At 40.3% G+C, this 19,098-nt stretch overlaps 1 protein-coding gene across 1 annotated transcript; it reads left to right on the top strand.

Moving 5' to 3' along the window:
• Nucleotides 1-1,230: 1,230 nt before the first annotated feature.
• Bach1 (BTB and CNC homology 1, basic leucine zipper transcription factor 1) lies at nt 1,231-12,685 on the top strand. The gene is made up of 3 exons (XM_013027454.1): nt 1,231-1,236; nt 2,317-2,523; nt 10,926-12,685. Exons 1-3 carry the CDS (start codon nt 1,231-1,233, stop codon nt 11,355-11,357), a joined length of 645 nt encoding a protein of 214 aa, XP_012882908.1. The 3' UTR covers nt 11,358-12,685.
• The last annotated feature ends 6,413 nt before the right edge of the window (nt 12,686-19,098 follow it).

Genomic DNA, 19,098 nt, shown 5'->3' with positions numbered 1-19,098 from the left:
CCCCCCATGGTCTGGTTCCAGAACCGAGGCTTCGCAGCTGCTGGCTGTGGGACTGTGGCTTCTGATGTGAAGTCTTCCATTGTGTATAAAATCCCCCTTAGCCTTCTCAGGCACTGGGTTGAATGAATGTCCTGTGCTAGGTTGAAGCCAACACGCGGATGGCTGGTGTCCCCTTATTCCTGCCAGGCTGACTGACCTGTGTACCCTGAGTGTGCACGGGTATGTCTCTAGCAGCTACTCCTTGTAAAAGGTTAATATTTAGTAGTGACCAGGGCCAGTTCTTTCTTTTAAAAAAAATCAGAAGTCAGGGTTCATGTTTTTCAGACACTGAATTTCTTTTATCATTGGAATTCATATTTTGCTTTCTATTTAATTTTTGTTGTAAAGGTGATGTACAGAGGGGTCACAGTTACATAATTTAATGTTTTGTTTTTTAGTTGGGTCCTGATATTTGCAAGACAGGTCTTACTGTCAAGCTGTACCAGTAGCCCTGATTTTGCTGTTTCGTTGTTGAGGTGGAGTCTGGCTTTCTGTCTAGGTGTGATCCATCTATGTTACTTTTCCTGCTGAACAGGGGTAACAGGCATGGTCAACTCCAGCTCTCTGTTGAGAAAGACTTTTGTGAACTTTTCAACCCAGGGTGGCCTTGAACTGTGGATCCTCATAAACTAAGCCTCCCAAGTAGCTAGGATTGCAGGCATGGATGGCCTACCGATGCCCAGCTGTAATTTTGTTTTATGGATTATTTTGTCCTAGCCTGTATTTTCCCCTTTCTTGCATTTTATTGACTTTTCATAAAACTGTGGTGACCTGATTTCTACCTCTGTAACAATTTAAGGGCATCATGCAGTATTGCTAACTACACATTATTTTAGCAAATATCCACTGAACAGCAACTATCTGCTTTCTTTCCTTCTAGTAAAAACCCCCATACCTGGGTTCTGTAGGTTTAACTAGTTTACTTACCTTATAAAGGAGGAAAGGTCATATGGGCATGGCTCGCCAGTATTTGGATTATTTTACTTAGCATAATGTCCTCCAAGTTTGTCCATCTTGTAGCAAATAATTTCCCTCCCTTTTTCTTTTCTCTCTCTCTCTTTCTTTCTCTCTCTCTCTCTTTCTTTCTCTCTCTCTCTCTCTCTTTCTTTCTTTCTTTCTTATTTCTTTTTGGTGCCAGTTCTGAGACTTGAACTTAGCTATGACCTCTTCCAGGTGCCAGTTGCCTACGTAATGCAGGTACTGGGCGGAAACTTTGCTGTGAGGAGGGTGGAGTCTGCTTCCCAGCCTGGAGCGGCCTTTACAATAAGTTTGAAAGAGGATGCTACTTTCTTGGCTTTGGAAGCAGGCACATTGGTGATTTAAGAAATCATATGGGGCTGGGAAGGTGGCTCAGTGGTAGAGCGCTTGCTTTGCATGCATGAGGCCCTGGGTTCAATCCTCAGCACCACATAAGCAGAAAACAGCTGGAAGTGGCACTGTGGCTCAAGTGGTAGAGTGCTAACCTTGAGCTAAAGAGCTGAGGGACAGTGCCCAGGCCCAGAGTTCAGGCCTCAGGACTGACCCCCCCCCCAAATCATATGTATAATATGTATAATATATATGACACTGAAGCATTTGACAGTAGGTACCGTAAGATAGTAAAATTTTTAGACTTTTTTGCATGACTAATTTCTGTGGTCTTGAACGGTAAGTGTAGTATACTGCCAGACTGACCAATATTTTTGTTATTTAAAAAGAAAGGTTGTCTTCTCTTTTCAAAGTTAAGTAATTTAAAAAATGACTTTTCAAGCCTTTTCTACCCTGGCAAGTAAGAAGTATAGTTTTTAAAATGAATAATACAAAACTGTCACTTTTTTGAGACACAAAAATAAAATTTCCAAATGCTTTAGAAGATTCTAGGATAATTATATCCTATTAAATCAGTGCTATGTAGTAATACTACTCAGAGAATGAAATAGATCTTACATTTGGGTTAAGAAGGAGCATATTAAAAATACTTTAGAAAGAAGCTTAAATCTCTGAGGTATTAAATAACTTAAATTCCATCTTTCCATTTTGAACCCATTAATATTTGGACGGATATGTCTAGTTGCATGAAAAAAAGTAATTACTTCTCAATTTGTCTCCGAATCCTCTCTTGGTGACTAGAAATAGAAATTTGTACTATCTATATGGCAGTTGGAAAATTGAGTCCTCTTTTTACTTTTAGAAATCCCATGTTAAGATCTCTTAAGATATCTAGATGTATAATTTTTATCTTCCCAGAATACACCACAAAACACCACTATGAATACTAAGGTTTATTGCACATTCCAGGTAAAACTTCCGTTTAACGCGCAGCGAATCATCTCCCTCTCGAGGAATGACTTCCAGTCCCTGCTGAAGATGCACAAGTTGACCCCGGAACAACTGGACTGCATTCACGATATCCGCAGAAGGAGTAAGAACAGGATTGCTGCCCAGCGCTGCCGCAAGAGGAAGCTGGACTGCATCCAGAACCTCGAATCTGAGATCGAGAAGCTGGTGAGCGCCGGGCTTTCTTCTTGTCATGGTCATTAGAATTCCAACACTTCCTTTCTTTGCGGAGGAGACTGCTCCCCGACCCCCCCCCCCAACCTCTTTTGTGGAAATTGCCTAGATTCTTAGGTAAGACATAACACTCAGTTTCATGTTCTTGTGATATGACATTTCCAAGGAAGATGAGCAAGTAAGAAAGTGAGGATTTCGTGGGCTATTTCACTTGTGACTCTTCTACGTTCTTAAAGTGATACACTATGATTGGTAACTTGAGAAGTATTTCTGAGTAGTTTTTTTTTAAAGAAAGATTTTCAAATTAAGAATGATTTTTTTACTGTCCAATTGTTAGTGGTTCTCTACAGCCTGATTAAAAAAATTTATTGTCTCTATGATGTATTTGGCATCTGTAAAAGCTAAAATTTCCAGCTCAGTAGTTTAATACACTTGCATTGCATTTTTTGGTGGGTACCAAAAAAAACCCAAACCTAGCTAGTATCTTTCTTCTGAGGGAAAAACAAAAACAAGTCTGATATGATGGTGGTCTAAATAGCAAATTTGAGGATAGACTGAGATCCAGTGAGAACAGTGCTTGCTTACCAGCTCTTACTGTGCCTCCCATTAATACCCGAAGGAACTAAAACGTCAGTTAATTTGCTCCCTTTTCTCCTTGTCCTCACGATTAGTGAAAGGAAGGCAGGTCGTATTAGAAGAGAACGGTGAGAGGACAACCAGCTCAGGGAAGTGTCCACATGGAGCCCAGGACAGCCTCGGAGCAGAGAACGCATTCTCAGGGTTCAGCTTTGTGTCTTTCTTTCTTAGTGGTGCAGACTTGTGATGGTAACGAGTCTCCAACTGTCAACATTCTAGGAGAGGGGCAGTTCTATAGTACAATTCAGAAGTGTCCCTTTAGCTAAAGCTTTCAAGAAAAGTTTTAGATTATATCTATATCTATATCTATATATCTATATCTATATCTATATATATATATATCATGTATGTTTAGTTAGGAAAAAGATGAAAGATGAGGGTAGAGGCATGGCTCAATTGGTAGAGTACTAGCCAGTGAGCAAAAGCATCAGGTACCGAGTTGGAGTCTCAAACAAAAAGATGGAGGCAGAAGAGAGATTCAGAGAAACTGATCTGAGCTGTAATACTAGCTTCTTAGGAAGCTGAGATCTGAGGATTACAGTTCAAAACCAGCTCAGGGAAGGAAAGAATGAGATTCTTATCTCCAGTGGACCACCAAAAAGCCACAAGTTGAGCTGTGACTCAAGTGGCAGAGTGCCAGCCTTGAGGAGAAAAGCTAAGGGACGGCACTCAGGTCTTGAGTTCAAGCCCACATGCTGGCAGAAAAACAAAAACAAAACCTATCTGATAATACTGAGGAACTGAAGTTAGGATCAAGGAAGATGTGGTAGCCATGTTGTAATGCACACTCAGTACCCGAGTGTGAGGCCCAAGCATTCTCACTCTGACGCCTTCACACCGCCTTTAGATGGGGCCTAGCATGACACAGACATTCAGAGCTTGTATTGTAGCACACACGTGCGTGCCTGCTGCCATGTTGCATGGAGCAGTTTGAAGTTGTGCTGAGTTCAATTTCTTATATTCCCTTGATTTTCCTAGATACTGTTTATAGTTGTCAGTAGAATATATCTGTGTCTCTTACTCTTCTTAAAAAAAAAAAGAACATCCAGTTTTGTTCCATTTTATACATGAATTCTATGTGGTTCTATTTGAGAATAGCTATTATCTTCTCTCTCTCTTCCTCCCTCTCTCCCTCTCTCTCACTCTTTCTCTCTTTCTCTCTCTCATATGCTGGTACCAGGGCTTGAACTCAGGACCTCACTCTCCAGCTTGAGGCTGGCACTCTCATTTGAGCCACAGCTCTACTTGTATTATCTCTTAACCACTACTATATTCCCTAGTTCCAAGGCTCATTTATGTTTCTTGATTGAAGATAGACATAAGATTGCTTGGGTATAGTTCATAAATTTCATGTGTACATCTAGGATGAAAAGGCTTTGCTACCTTTGCTAAAGAGAAAAGGTGGAAGTTGGCATGGTTAAAAGTGTGGAATTTTTGGATGGGGCACAGAGTCCCTTTGGAAAGGCTACTTGATTTCTCATCTATAAGTGGACAATGTTTCCTTCCTTACAGCACCCTTGCTCATTTAGGGAGAATAAATGAGTTCATATGTCTAAAGAACTTAAAATAGCAAATACCATGCATCTCTCCTCCCCTCTTCCTCTCTCCCCTCCTCTCTCTTCCTCTCTTCCTTTTTCTGTTGGCTGTGGTGCTTGAACTCAGGGTCTGAGTGCTGTCTTTGAGCTCTTTTGCTCAATGCTACATTGAGCACATTGAGCCATAGCTCTACTTCTGGTTTTCTGGTACTTGATTGGAGATGAGAGTCTCACAGACTTTCCTGCCCTGGCTAGCTTTGAACCATGATCCTCAGACCTCAGCCTCCTGAATAGCTAGGATTTTAGTTGTGACCCACCATTGCCCATCTTTTACTATGTATTTCTTATAACCATATTGTTAATTTTTGTTGAGATTTTTCTCTCTCTGCTGGCTTCCTTCCTAGTGTCTCTGCCTAAACTGAAAATTCTGGTTTGGACCTTACTCTACTCTGCCTTTCTCACTTTAATAAAAGCCAACAGAACACTTGCTTGTGGCTTTCCATCACAAGGTAATTGGTTTCTCGGCTATTTTGGTGAAAACAGAAGCCTGATGTGTCTCACTGTCAGTCCTGTTCTGCCACTTGCTGTCTGTCTTCTATGACTCTTTCTTTCTTTCATTTTTATTTCAGGAACTGTTTGAAAACTACCACATTATGATACTTCATCCCTGAATGCTTAAGTGTGCATTTTCTGAAAATAGACATTCATACCTATGCATAATATTTTTATCATGTTTGAGGAAATGTACAAATGCTTGGTATTATATAAACTAAGGATAAAATCCTTATTTAAATTATGCTAAATAAAAGCTAATTGTTTTATTTTTTCCACATTAAAATCCAAGCATCACATAATTAATGCTTTGTCAGTTTAAAATCAATTTTTTTTTTTTGATGGGTCATGGGGCCTGAACTCTGGGCCTGGGCACTGTCCCTCAACTCTTCAGCTCAAGGCTAGCGCTCTACCACTTGAGCCACAGTGCCATTATCTGCTTTTTCTGCTTATGTGGTGCTGAGGAATCGAACCCAGGGTCCCATGCGTGCAAGGCGAGCACTCTACCACTGAGCCACCTTCCCAGCCCTCTTAAATCAATTTTTTAAAATCAATTTTTATTGTAAAGGTGATGTAAAGAAGGATTACAGTTACACAGGTCAGGTAATGAGTACATTACTTGTTGAACAGTGCCAACTTCTTCCCTCATTTTCTCCCAATTTTTCCCTCCCTAACTCCTCCCTACCCCTTCCCAATTTTTAAAATGGTAATTGTTTTGAAAGACCCTAGATCAGATTTTTGTCTTATTTTTAACATTGTCCGATTGCTTCTGCATGACGTTAGCTTGTTCATCCATCCTCTAATTCTATGGATGGTGGAGCTGTTTGAGTTACCTGAATTGAGTTATCTGAGTTCCTTGGTGTTCTGTCCTTCCTGTGATGTCACCAGCGTCTCCAGGCAGGGGTGGGATCTGCCAGGTTTCTTCAGTTATTTGTTTGCTCTTCTCATTGCTCAGCGACCTGTGAATTGTTTCTCAGATACTTTGTGAAAATCTGGCTTTTTACCTCTCTTAGCTTGCATGAATGAGGATTATAGAATAATGAGGGTTATAGAATAATGATTTTTCTAATTCTTTCATGTCATTTATCTTTCTTGAATTCCTCTTTTTATCTTTGTTATTGTGTCCCCCCTTTTTTATTTTTCCATTTACTGCCCTGTTGACTCCTGGATAATTTTTTCTAATCCCTTTCTTTCTTTCTCTTTCTTTCTTTCCTTCTTTCTTTCTTTCCTTCCTTCCTTCCTCCCTCCCTTCCTTCTTTCCTTCCTAACTTCTTTCCTCCCTCCCTCCCTCCCTCCTTCCTTCCCTCCCTCCCTCCCTCCCTTCCTTCATTCCTTCTGCCAGTTTTGGGACTTGAACTCTGGGCCCAGGTGCTGTCCCTGAGGCTTTTTGTGTTCAAGGCTAGAGCCACAGCACCACTTTTGTTTTTTGCGTGGTTAATTGGAGATAAGAGTCTCACAGGGACTTTTCTGCCCAGGCTAGCTTTGAACTGTGATCCTTGTATCTCAGCCTCCTGAATAGCTAAGATTACAGGTATGAGCAAGCAGTGCTTGCCTCAATCCATTTCTTATAATTAATAGTAGTCATTAGTTTGTTTGATTTTTGCCTCCAAAACTTTTTTGGCTAGGGGGACCCCTTGTAGCCCTCGCTTTCCTGTTGACAGACCATGTTAGAGTTTCTAGGCCATCTAGCACATTACCCTGTGGCTTATCCTTGATTATTTTCTCCCAAGATTTGGACTTGCCCATTTCTCCAAACCTCTCTAATCTCTTTTTTGTCCTGGGGCTTGAACTCAGGGCCTCAGGCCTGTCTCTGAGCTTCTTTTGCTCAAGGCATTCTACTGCTTGAACCACAGTGCCACCTTCCACTTTTTGAGGATTCCTTGGAGATAAGAGTCTCTCAGACTCTCCTGCCCAGGCTGGCTTGGCACTGTGATCCTCAGACCTCAGCCTCCTGACCAACTAGGATTACAGGTGTGATCCACCAGCGTTTGGCATTAAGCTTATTCTTTTAATTTAAATTGGTCTGACACCTTTTTAGTTTATTTCTCTGTGTATTTACTCCTTCTATTTAATTTTTACATGTACTAAGCTGGAAGTGCACATTTGTCTCTGAGTTTGGCTTCCTAGAAACAAGTTGAGATTTTGTGTGTACACAGAGTTCCCTTGCTGCCATGTGAAGTATTTTATATACACTGAATGCACATTTATTCTTCAGAAGTTTGTGGGGACTAGTTTCCCCCATGGTCTCCTGCTCTGTCATGCAGTGGTCAGTCCAGTCTCTTACTGGCTCTTCTTTTTCATACTGTTTCCTTGGGTAGTGTGATGCACAGAGAGATGTTTAAAATTGGATTGTTGTATGTGTGACAAGCACCGGTGTAAGGCTGTAAAATACTAATGGGCCCGTCATGAGCGGGGAACTGCTTTGCCTTCCCTCCAGCAGTGAGCACATCTTGTTTGTTCATCGCCAAAAGTTACTGTCCACCTCTGGATTTTACTCAGTCTCATAATGAGAAGTGGTATCTCCTGGTAGCTTCATTTTATCTTTTATGAGTAAAATTGAGCGATTTTTGTTTGCAATGACCACTTGTAGATTTCTCTGAACTGTTTCTTGAGTGACCATTTTCTAGCAGACAGCTTGTTAACATTGTATTAGTTGATGATGCTAGTTGAAAAATGGAATAAATTATATCAATTATTTCCTTTGTTATTTTGAGCTTAGTAAACTGCTCAAAATTAGAATTATTTCCACTTTCCTGGAAAGTAAAGCATCAAGGCAAAGAAAGCCTTTGATTCTAGGTACTAAATATTAACTGAGAGAGTTCTCTGGATTTATTTTAATTAAATGATTGGGGTTGTATTCTGTGATATTAGTTTTGAAGGAACATGGTGCTTGGCTTAAAATTTATTCCATATTTACTGCTTAATTTTTGATTTACATGACTGTTTTACTGTGCAGTATTATATTAAATTGGTGTTATTGCACAATTACCAGTAAGTAAAAAGTAGCATTTAAAATTGCCATTAAAAAAAACAACACACAAACAAAAAACAAACAGGCTTCTTACCTAGCTCTTTTGGTCCTAGATCTGTGGGCTACTATCTTTATTGGCTGAGTCATATTTAAAATTTAAAAAGCAATTTAAATTTTAAAAAAAGAACAACCTTACATTTGAATGAATATCGTATGCCAGCTATTCAAAGGAGGGCTGTAGAGTATTTTTGTTGTCATGAAGTGAAGAATAGCTGTTTCTCTGAGTACTACGATAGTAAATTTGTAAAATGGCTTGGTACCAGTGGCTCATGCCTGTAATCTTAGCTATTGAAGAGGCTGCAATCTGAGGATTGCAGCTCAAAACCAATAAGATGACTATTCTCCCACCAAAAAACCAGAAGTGGAGCTGTGACTCAACTGGTAGAATGCCAGCCTTGAGTACAAAAGCTCAGGAGCAATGCCCAGGTTTTGAGTTCAAGTCCCAGGACCAGCATCAAAAACAAGAAAAATAGAGTGAAATGGAAATAGCAATCAGCTAACTGCCCAGAACCTTGGCCCTGTAGGAGTCAGCTTGCAGTGTAGAGGAGCAAGTGGGAGCATTTGAATGTGTGGAAGTGGTTGTGGTGGGGAACCTTGGCTGTTTATTTCAGTTATTGTGAAGAAGCAAATCTCCTTAATGAATGAAGTCATCCCTCATGTAGTATGGGGTGGGTGGAGTAGGACTGTCTGCTGATCATGCATATTTACATGAAGAGCAGAAATTACAAAGTATTTCTAGTCCTCATACTATCTGTAAGCGATTTGCAAGAAATAAAATATTCATTATTTTCCTTATTCACATTTAATTTAAGAGACCAACCAGCAGTTGACATTTTGTCAATGGCTATTTAGAAGAGATTCCTTCAACTGTGGTACCAGAATTCATGATTGAATATTGCTGTGACTGAAGGAAGGGCCTTCCCACTTTCTCCTGGGAGTTTTGTTTGCATCTTCATTTGGATTGGTTTCTGAGAGTCCACAGAAAAGGAAGTGTGCACATTGTATTAATGTATATCTAGGAGGTAACAGCAGTTACTAGTCTTGTCCACTGGGAGCCTGTGGATCTAGTCTAGTGCATCTGAAGACTGTTACTGACAAACTGTGTCAGAACAAACATATAGACTGAACAATGATTGTGGGTCTACACACACACACACACACACACACACACACACACACACCCCCTACATACACACACACCTTACATACATATGTGCTCATTCTTGACCTGTACCTATTACTGTTTAGAACAGAATGATCTTTCTAGAAACCTAAACAAAGCTGAGAAATACTTTGCAATAAAAGTCTATATTGTATACATGATAAAATAAACTATTTATTATGTATTTCCTCAAGTTGTTATCTGGCCTAAAAATAATCCAGAAAGCCACCAAACATTAGATTATCACCTAATTTTGTAGAAATATTTTTATAAGATTATAACAGCATTTGTACAGATCAAAGTTCATATTACTTCTTAGCTACTTTGATGCCAAGAAGAGAGTCTAAAAGCCTGACAGAGATTAGCTCTGTGAAATAATCCTTTTCAATGTAACCTTGACCTGTTAGCAAGCAGAAAGCAAGAGAACAAACAGAAGCCTTGGGCTTCCTATCAGCATTTATTAACTCTTAACCTTATAAACAGCTTATTAAGCTTCCTAGCTCATGGCAGGTTGGGAGCAATGCAACAGTAGAACTGGAAGGATGAGGTGGGCGAGGCAAGAAGCCAGCGCACCCTTAGCTGTGATGTGTGACAGGGAATGGGACAACTTTGGGAAAAAATTCTGAGGTAGGCTTTCTTAAAGGGGCAACATCATTAAGTTGGAGTAATAAAAAAATAAAAAACGGGCTAACCTCACATTCTTCACCGTTTTACTAACTTATTTACTAGCTTTGTAATCTCTGAGCATGTTAAATTCTTCATTCTGTTCTGTGGATTTCATCTGACCTAGATCAACAGTCATTGTGTAGATTGTAAAACTGAGATGACATATTGAAAACATTTAGCGTCAGAGCTGGCACAAAGTAACTGCTCCAGAAAAGTAGTCGTCACATCTTTGTGATCTTCGTGGAGACAGGAGGACTGCAGACCCTATCGGAAAGATAATCTTAAGCCAGAAAGGCTGTGTGTGTGTGGCTTCAGCCCGTGGAGGCTCTGAATTCAAATCGTGGTACTGAGCCTTGAAAGTGGCCTTAATTAAATCTAGCAACAGAGTGAGTCTCAGTAATTAAGCTATGTGTACTGTTGTAATTTTTTTTTTTTTTGGTAATCCACCCCACATGTCAAGTTCATACTCATTTCTCTGCAATCTGTAAATCTAGACTCTGGAAAATTGCCAGGTTGTCCCCTAATGTGACTATATATTTTCCTTTCCTACTTTGCATATTTGAGATTCAGTGTTTCCCACGGAGTGTGCAGTGTATCAGAGTGGAGGCTTGGCCCCAGACCTGCTGGAAGATTTGCGTGTTCACCAGAACTAGCTTTCTAACGTGGGAATGTCTGGATTGTAAGAGTTTTAGACCTTTGGTAGTTTCCCTATATTTGGGAGAATGCCATACACTCTCATCTAATGAGATCGCATCTCCTACACAGTGATTACACTAAATTAACACAAGTCATCATGTTCTCTCTCTCCTCACAGCAAAATGAAAAAGAGAGTTTGCTGAAGGAGCGAGATCACATTTTGTCCACTCTGGGGGAAACAAAGCAGAACCTAACTGGACTTTGCCAGCAAGTCTGTAAAGAAGCTGCCTTGAGTCAAGAGCAAATCCAGATACTCGCCAAGTACTCGGCTTCAGATTGCCCCCTTTCCTTCTTACTTTCAGAAAAAGGAAAAAGTGCCACTGAAGGTGAATTGACACTCCCGTCCATTTTCAATTTAGCCCATGTGTCTTCAGTGCTGCCTCCCAGCGGGCGGGGAAGCGGGGCGGCCAGCTGTGAGCGGGGTGTCTGCGAGGCCCCCCCCAGCTCCGTGGACCCCCGGGAGCAGCAGCTGGGTGAGCAGGGGCGGCAGAGTGGCGCCATCACCGAGTTCTGCCAGCAGATGACGGACAAATGCACTACTGACGAGTAGACTCTGTGCTCTCCCGCCTGCCCGCCTGCCATGCAATCTGCTACTGAAGATTTGGCATTATCTTGAAAGCCTCGTGGCCGTCTCCTGCTTATTAATACACAGCCTTCTGTTCAGGGAAATCCTCTTTAAGCCAACCCTGACTTGGTTCTTGGCTCCTACAAGAAAACACCAAGATAATTTATCTCCTGGGTACCAGAAAAAAAAAAAAGCACATGTGAAAAATGTAGCCAGAACTTGTGCTTTTATGAATCACTGTCAGTAATCACTTTCCAGTATTTAAAGCAACGAAAAGAATGACTACAACCTGTCAAACAATCTGAAAAGCTTGAACCGCCGCATATCATCCGGACAGGAGAGGATGAATGATCTACCTAATTTCCATCTATGGATTTAACAGCCAGTTCCTCCCCAAGCTGTATTGATCCTGTCTACTCAGGAGAGTGTGTCTACACTGGGAATCGCTGCATAGAGCTGCGGTATGAAAAACATCAGTTACTTTTCCCAAATCCTAGAGCTTTGCTCTTCAGCTCCTACCACAGCCAGTCATCCAAGAGACTTCCTGTGACTCGTGGCCACGCGCCTGGCTGCATTTTGTGAATGGGCAGGGATGGCCTCCAGGGGAGGCTTCAGTGGCTTCTCAGTATTGCCTCTAGAATTTCTAGCTGAATAGTAGCTAGTGAACGCATTTTCCTTCTTCAGTCTCAGGCCCGTCTTGGCCTCTTCAGTTTCCTGGCCTCAGGACGTAGGGGGCTGAGCACACACGCTGACGGCACTGGGCGCTGTCACTGTCCTAGCCACCCCGCCATCCCCTGCTCCCCTGCCCAGGCCCTGGGAACGCCTCCCAGTATGCATGGCTTCCTCCTCATGCTGGCCACAGGTGCCAGAGATTGAGGAAATGAACTTTTTTTTTTTTTTTAAATAACAGGAGTGCAGCTCATTTTTTAAATCCTATTTTTAAACTCCTACAAAAAGCACTATTGTGGATTTTTAAAAATGTATTTATAACAACTCTGCAGAGTTTTGAAAAAGGATGAAACTTGGGGGTCTTCTTCCATTAAGGTTTACATCAGAGAGCCAAGTTTCATTCTTGCTTTCTTGCCCCAATTTAGAGTGATGTAAAGGTACACACAGCATATTTTGACTTGGGCATTTAAAAAATCAGTCTTTGTGTTTATTTGATCCTCTTGGATGATGTATTTATAATCTGAGTACTTACCCAATAATGCATGGCAGTGACTCTAGCTGCTGAAACATAACATAATCGAGAGGCAAGTAAAAGCTATTGGACTACAGCAATTCTAAAAAAGAAGAAAAAAAAAGAAGAAGAAGAGGAAGAAGAAGAAGAGGAGGAGGAAACTATAAATGCAGGTTCAGTATCCCTAGTACACAAATCTGAAATGCTTCATAATCTGAAACTTTTGGAGTACTGACAAATCACCCCAAGTGGCCATAGGTCACATGATCAGGTGACAGGCTGTAGCCCAAACACAGGCACCCCCTAAAAATATTATTTGAATTACTTTAGGTACATGGGCAAGTGGCAAATGAAACCCATTTAGATGAACTTGATGTTGAGAGACTTAGGTGTCAGCTCTAAGATAATTCATTGTGTATATGGAAATCTCCAAAAACCTTCTGGTCCTAAGCATTTCAGATTAGGGCAACTCAGCCTGTATGCATGTCGAAGGAACCCAGTTTTAAATGGTACAAAGGAGTGCTTGATAGTATTCTGAATAGAAAGTACTTCATTTAATCCGGTCCAGTGCTGGGAAGAGACTGCATCCTTAGTGCAGGGTCTGGTTCTGGAGGCAGTGCCGGCACGGTGTGGGAGCCAGTGGGAAGCAAGTAGACCTTCGCTTTGAGACCTTTGGGGACCAGACTGTCTTTCAGCATAGCATGTCACATGTTGTCCGTTTGCTTTGGGGTGCACGGCGGGCCGGAGGGAAGACTGTACTTGTTTATTTCCGGTGTTTGTGTGTCATCTTCATTACTGACTTTGGTGGAAGGGGAAATTCATTGTGACTCTTTTCTAGAAGCTTTCACCACTACGTTCGGTTTTTTTCAGGGAGACCGACTGATCTTTCTGTGAGATGCATCCCGAATTACGGAAGAGTTGTTGTCATGTGCATATATGTCCCTCCCACCCCCCAGTTACTTCTTTCATGTAAATTTCACCTTCACAATATGAAATAATATTCAACAACAACAAAAACTTCTGTGGTTTACAAACTGTAAAATCTCCAAACCAATGGAATTCTTAATTTCCTACCTCAGTGGACACTCAACTGTCTGTCATCAGTTTGTGTATGTACAAGTGTCAAATCTTTTGCTTTAATTGCAAGTGTACATATTTGCTTTGAAAAGTGACTATTTTGTGATAAATCTAGCTGTCTCCACAGTCAGTAGTTTTTAAAGCACTTGGTTTAAAATGTCTCTCTACCTACAAACATTAGCATTAAGGGTTTAATGGCATCTGATCATTGTCCAAGTGTAATATTGCTTAAAATTTAGCATTACTTTTAATAGCCAGCATGTAATACAAGTAACTACACTACCTCATACCTTCATGACTTTCAAGTTGTAATATAGATGGACAAAAGAAAGTTTGTCTCTTGACCATAAGGCAGGGACATCTTTTATATATTGCGTAGCATTACATTTATGCCTATTTTAACATTAACTTCTAAAGAAGTTCTTTTTTTCTAAGAAAATGTGCTCCCAGGTAATATTTTTTTTGAGGCTGCTGAAGACAAATGATAGGATTCTGTGTATACAATGTATGCCTTTCCTTCATGCAGAAAATGGAAGTTTCAGCTTGTGTATCTCATATTGACATGATCGTTGTCCTTTGTCCTATGAACGTCAGTCTTCTCAGTGTGTGATGACATTTATGAAGCTGATATGTCTGACTCAGTAAAATAACTTTACTTTGAAACTTTCCCTTACTTGAAGATCGAAGTTGCAGCAAATAATTTGTTGAGTTGTGATAGGCAAAACAAATGCGTATTATAATATTGGATCTCCATCTATAAGTTTTGTAACAAAGTTATCATAGCCTAGCTAATTTAGGATAAAGATGAAATATATTTGAGGAAGTGGATGATATAGACTGTGTCCGGACACTCAGCACATCAACAACTTGGAAAAACAAAAAAAAACAACAACCCAGAAACAAATGGCAATGTGACAAAGAATTCTCAGGTGAACTTTTTCAGTTATGAAAAACATCTATTTTGAACTTGTAAATATTTTAAATGCTTTATTAAGGCATGTAATTAACTATTTCCTTGAAACTTGTTGGAGAGAATGAAATTGAAAGCCATAATGGCAAAAAGATGTCATCCTGATTGTAAAATAAATAACATTAATGTTTTTGTACCTTTCATAATATTTTGTTACTGCAATAAAACCACTAAACTTATATATCCATGTCTGATTAAAATCATGTTTCACGAAAATTACTTTCATAGTATTTAATTTACACGTTTCCTAATCTGCTTATCAAATGTATCGAAACTATTAAATGTTGATAAGTTGTCACTTAAATAAAAAATTTCTTAAATTGCTTCTAATCAGCTAGAGTTATGTATTCCATTTACCACCTCATACATTTACTAATTCTAACCGTGTGCTCAATTCTCAGAAGTCAGACTATGACATTGATGAGGGAAAAACTTTTATTATCACCCCTCCCCCACTCAGTATTCCCCAGTGTTTTAGGATGTACAGATTATAGCCTTTCACCTTATTTGCTTAATTTTTGTCTTTGGATTGAGGGAGTTTTAAGTGACGTTATTTCTGTCAGCCACTGATTTTTTTTTAAAGGTATGTCTGTGGAGTCAACTGTCATGTTACATTCCAGTCTCCTCAAGGCCCTTGATAAAGCTATGAGCAGTGATTCAGTGTTTTGAGCAGTGATTCAGTGTATGGTTGTCTGCACTTTAAAAAACAACTTGCTTTCCACAGAGGTGGGAAAGAAGAAGTGGTACTTACGCCGAATGGGTTTGAAGGTCGTAGGTAATAGATTGCACAGAGGAGACATTGGCAGGCATTATCCTGGTCATTTCCTTCCCTCTGGTACCATTGAGCTTCTTCCATGGCCTTTGGCCACCACAGGCCCCATGTTCTGGGAACATAAATGTCCCTGAGAGGACTTTTTTAATGGCTGAGCATAGACATGTTTACAAAACAGGTGGAACAAATGCTGTGGTAATCATTAATGCTGAGTTACTTTAGACTTGACACTGGGTCTAATGTCACCCAGTGTCTGAATGAATCATCCTGAGACAGCATGATTCCTAATCACATGTGTTCCTTTCAGATTCTGTTCTTAATCTTCAACCTGTCCAAAAGTGCTCCCTAAATGATGAACGATTAAGAGAAATGAAGTAATGGAAAATGAAACAAAACAAAACAAAATCCCTTCGTTTGCTGATGCTTAAGGTGAGAGCCAATTGGCAAATTCCAGAATAGGCCAGTTGACCAATTAGAACAGTTGGCTTCCTGTTGCAGGACAGAAATAATTTATCTATTCCTGGTTTCCACAGAGAGTTTCCTGGAAGCAGCATAGCACTGCTTAGCCTTCCCCTTCTACTCAGTAGCATGAGGGTAGAGAATGCAGAGAAAGAGAAAGGGAGGGAGAGAGAATTACAGCAAGGCAGTGTCAGTCATATAAAGTGATGGCGTTAAGGGAAGATGTCTGCCTACAGTGTTAGGGATCCACGTGGACAGGAATTTCATGGAGGCGATGAATCTGTTAGATTTAAGAAGTTTGCAAGTGAAACAACAAAACTTGCTGGTCCCAGCTGCTCACTGGTGGCTCACGCCTGTAATCCTATCTACTCAGGAGGCTGAGATTTGAGGACCATAATTCCAAGCCTGCAACAGGCCGGAAAGTTTGTGAGACTTGTATCTCCAGTTAACCACCAAAAACCTGGAAGTAGAGCTGTGGCTTAAGTAGTAGAGCACTAACCTTGAGCTAAAAGCTCTAAGCCCTGACCTCAAGCCCCAAGACTGGCGGGGGGGGGGGGGGGGGGGAGAGGGTGGGAAACAGTTGCTAGTCCCTGTGAAAGGTATGGTCTTGTCCTCCATCTTCACACTCCACCTCGAGGGAGCATAGGTTCAACTTTAAAACTATTATCTGAGAATATTTGTTTTTCTCCATCTCCATCAATATTGTTCTTCAGACACAGATGAAGAGATGAGACATAAGATTTTAATAATTGAGTAGAGCACATTTTCATTTAAACATTTTGATCTTTTCTACTTTTTTCCTTCTTAATTTCAATTTCATCACAGTTTAGAAAGTCAGCTGTTTCCTAAACAGTTAATTTCCTACTTCAAGAGACAGGACGTAAATATCTTTCTAATTAACATTTTGATATGTAAGTTGCTGATGTGATATTGATTTGGTTCAAGGAGGGCCTGTTACTTGTACTAGAACGTGATTAAATATTAAAATATCCACTGTAGTTTGATCTTTCTAAAGAAAGACTTCTTTGATCTACCTAAGAAAATAGCTTTTTTTTTGCTATTGACTGCTTTCATCTCAATTTTCCTTTGTGAAAAAAACTTGCTTATACATTAGTTACTCTAATTTAAACGGCAGCTTTAAATATACAGGACTATGTTAGTATCTTTAGCATGTTTTCTTTCTTTTTTTTTTTTTTGTCGGTCATGGGGCCTGAACTCTGGGCCTGGGCGCTGTCCCTCAGCTCTTCAGCTCAAGGCTAGCACTTTTCCACTTGAGCCACAGCCTCACTTCTGGCCTTTTCTGCTTATGTGGTGCTGAAGAATCGAACCCAGGCCATCATGCATACAAGGCAAGCACTCTACCACTGAGCCACCTTCCCAGCCCCTAGCATGTTTTCTTTAAAAAAGGGTTTTTTTTCTTTCACATGCTTTGGCCTTGTCTTGAGCTTTTCCTCTGGTTTTTAGAACATCTCTGATGTTTGAGGGACACGTTTCTGCAATCTGTAGAAAATTTAATCTGACAAGAAATCTTCTAGAACATTCCTAGAAGACCAGCTCAGGGTATTTTGCTTCGGCGGAACAGATAAGTAGCATGAGGAACCAAGGCTTAATGTGGAGTCAAGGTAGAGTTTGAAATTTGACAATACTGTGGACTGGAGCATGGGGTTAAGATAAGGCAGGAGAAATTGGCTGGATCACATTATTTAATAGACAGGTCTTATGTCCATCAGGATTTAGGAGGGCAGTTAGTGGTAGCATACTTGAATAAGTAAGAATAAGAAATAAAGAATTGGAGAGGCAATGACCCAGGCACAAATCCAAGGCCTTTTATTAGAGGAGGAATGAAAGCACATGACCAATAAATGTATGAAGACATGTTCAACATCCTTAGCCATGAGGGAAATGCAAATCAAAACGACAGATTCCATCTCATTCCAGTCAGAGTAGCCATCATCAAGAAGACAACAGATACCAGTAAGGAGGTAAGAGAGAACTCTCCTACATTGCTCGGGGGAATGTAAATTAGTCCACGTACTTTGGAAGTCCCTTCAAAACAGCAACTCAAAAAGGTATGTGATTTCACCCGGGCTCTTCTTCTCACTGTTGACCCATTGCAACAATGAGATGTACAGGATGCCATGTTGAAAAATGAACTTTACAATTTAGACAGAGGGGTGGGGTGGAGGGCTGGGGGGAGTATAGTTGAGGTGGGAGAGAAGGGATAGTAGGGGAAAAACAAAGGAGGAGACAAGAATGCTTGATAAGAAATGTACTCATTACCTTGCTCATGTAACTGTAACCCCTCTGTACAGTATTTTCACAATAAAAAACTTATTGTAAAAAAAAAGGCAGGTGATCTAGTGTGTCATTTGTGAGTGTAGAGTGACCTGCACACTCAAGTTTGTTGTAGAATATTCGCAGTAGCCAAGTTTCAGAATCAGTTAAGTGTGTTATTTATACAAAGTGGAGATGTATTGAGCCATAAAGAAAAATGAAATTATGCCATTTGTGGGAAAATGGATGGAATTGGAGCTCAGCATGTTAACTGAACAAAATCCAGACTGGAAAAGACAAATACCACTTTTTTTTTACTCCTATGTGAAAACTAAAAATGGAATGAAAGTAAAAGAGGGACTATTTGAAAATGTGAAAGAGATCAACAGGTTATAAGGGGCATGGAGAAGGGGAGATGAGGCTATAAACATGACCAAATTACATTATTTACATGTATGAAAACATGATAAAACCATGTCTGTGCAATTAATATGTACTAAAAAGAAAGTTCATGGATCTGACTTTATCGACAGACAATTTTGAAGGTTTGTTTTGAGACTTAATGAGAGGTTGGATCATGGAAAACTATTTTCTCAGACATAGTTTCCTTACATGTCTTTTTGGGAGGGGAAGAGGGGCAGTCCTGGAACTCAGGGCCTAGATGCTATCCCTGAGCTTCTTTTGCTCAAGGCTAGCACTCTGTACCACTTGAGGCACAGCTCAGAAAGTGAGTAGTTTATTGAAGATAAAAGTTTCACAGACGTTCCTGTCTGGACTGGCTTTGAACCATGATCTTCAGCTCTCAGCTTCCTGAATAGTTAGGATTATAGGCCTGAGCTACTGTTGCCCAGCCTTACATGTCCTTTTTTTTTTTTAAATTTAATTTAATTTTATTTGGACTCCACTCCCAAATTACATATCCTTTCCACCCCCCCCCCCCATATTGTTTCTTCGGGCCCTTGAGAGCAAACAGAAGACCAGCCGAAATTTCGAT

Source organism: Dipodomys ordii, unplaced genomic scaffold, assembly GCF_000151885.1.
Source record: "Dipodomys ordii isolate 6190 unplaced genomic scaffold, Dord_2.0 Scaffold104, whole genome shotgun sequence".
NCBI lineage: Eukaryota > Metazoa > Chordata > Mammalia > Rodentia > Heteromyidae > Dipodomys > Dipodomys ordii.
Note: the sequence above shows the minus strand (reverse complement) of the source record. Positions and strands in the feature narration are given on the sequence as shown.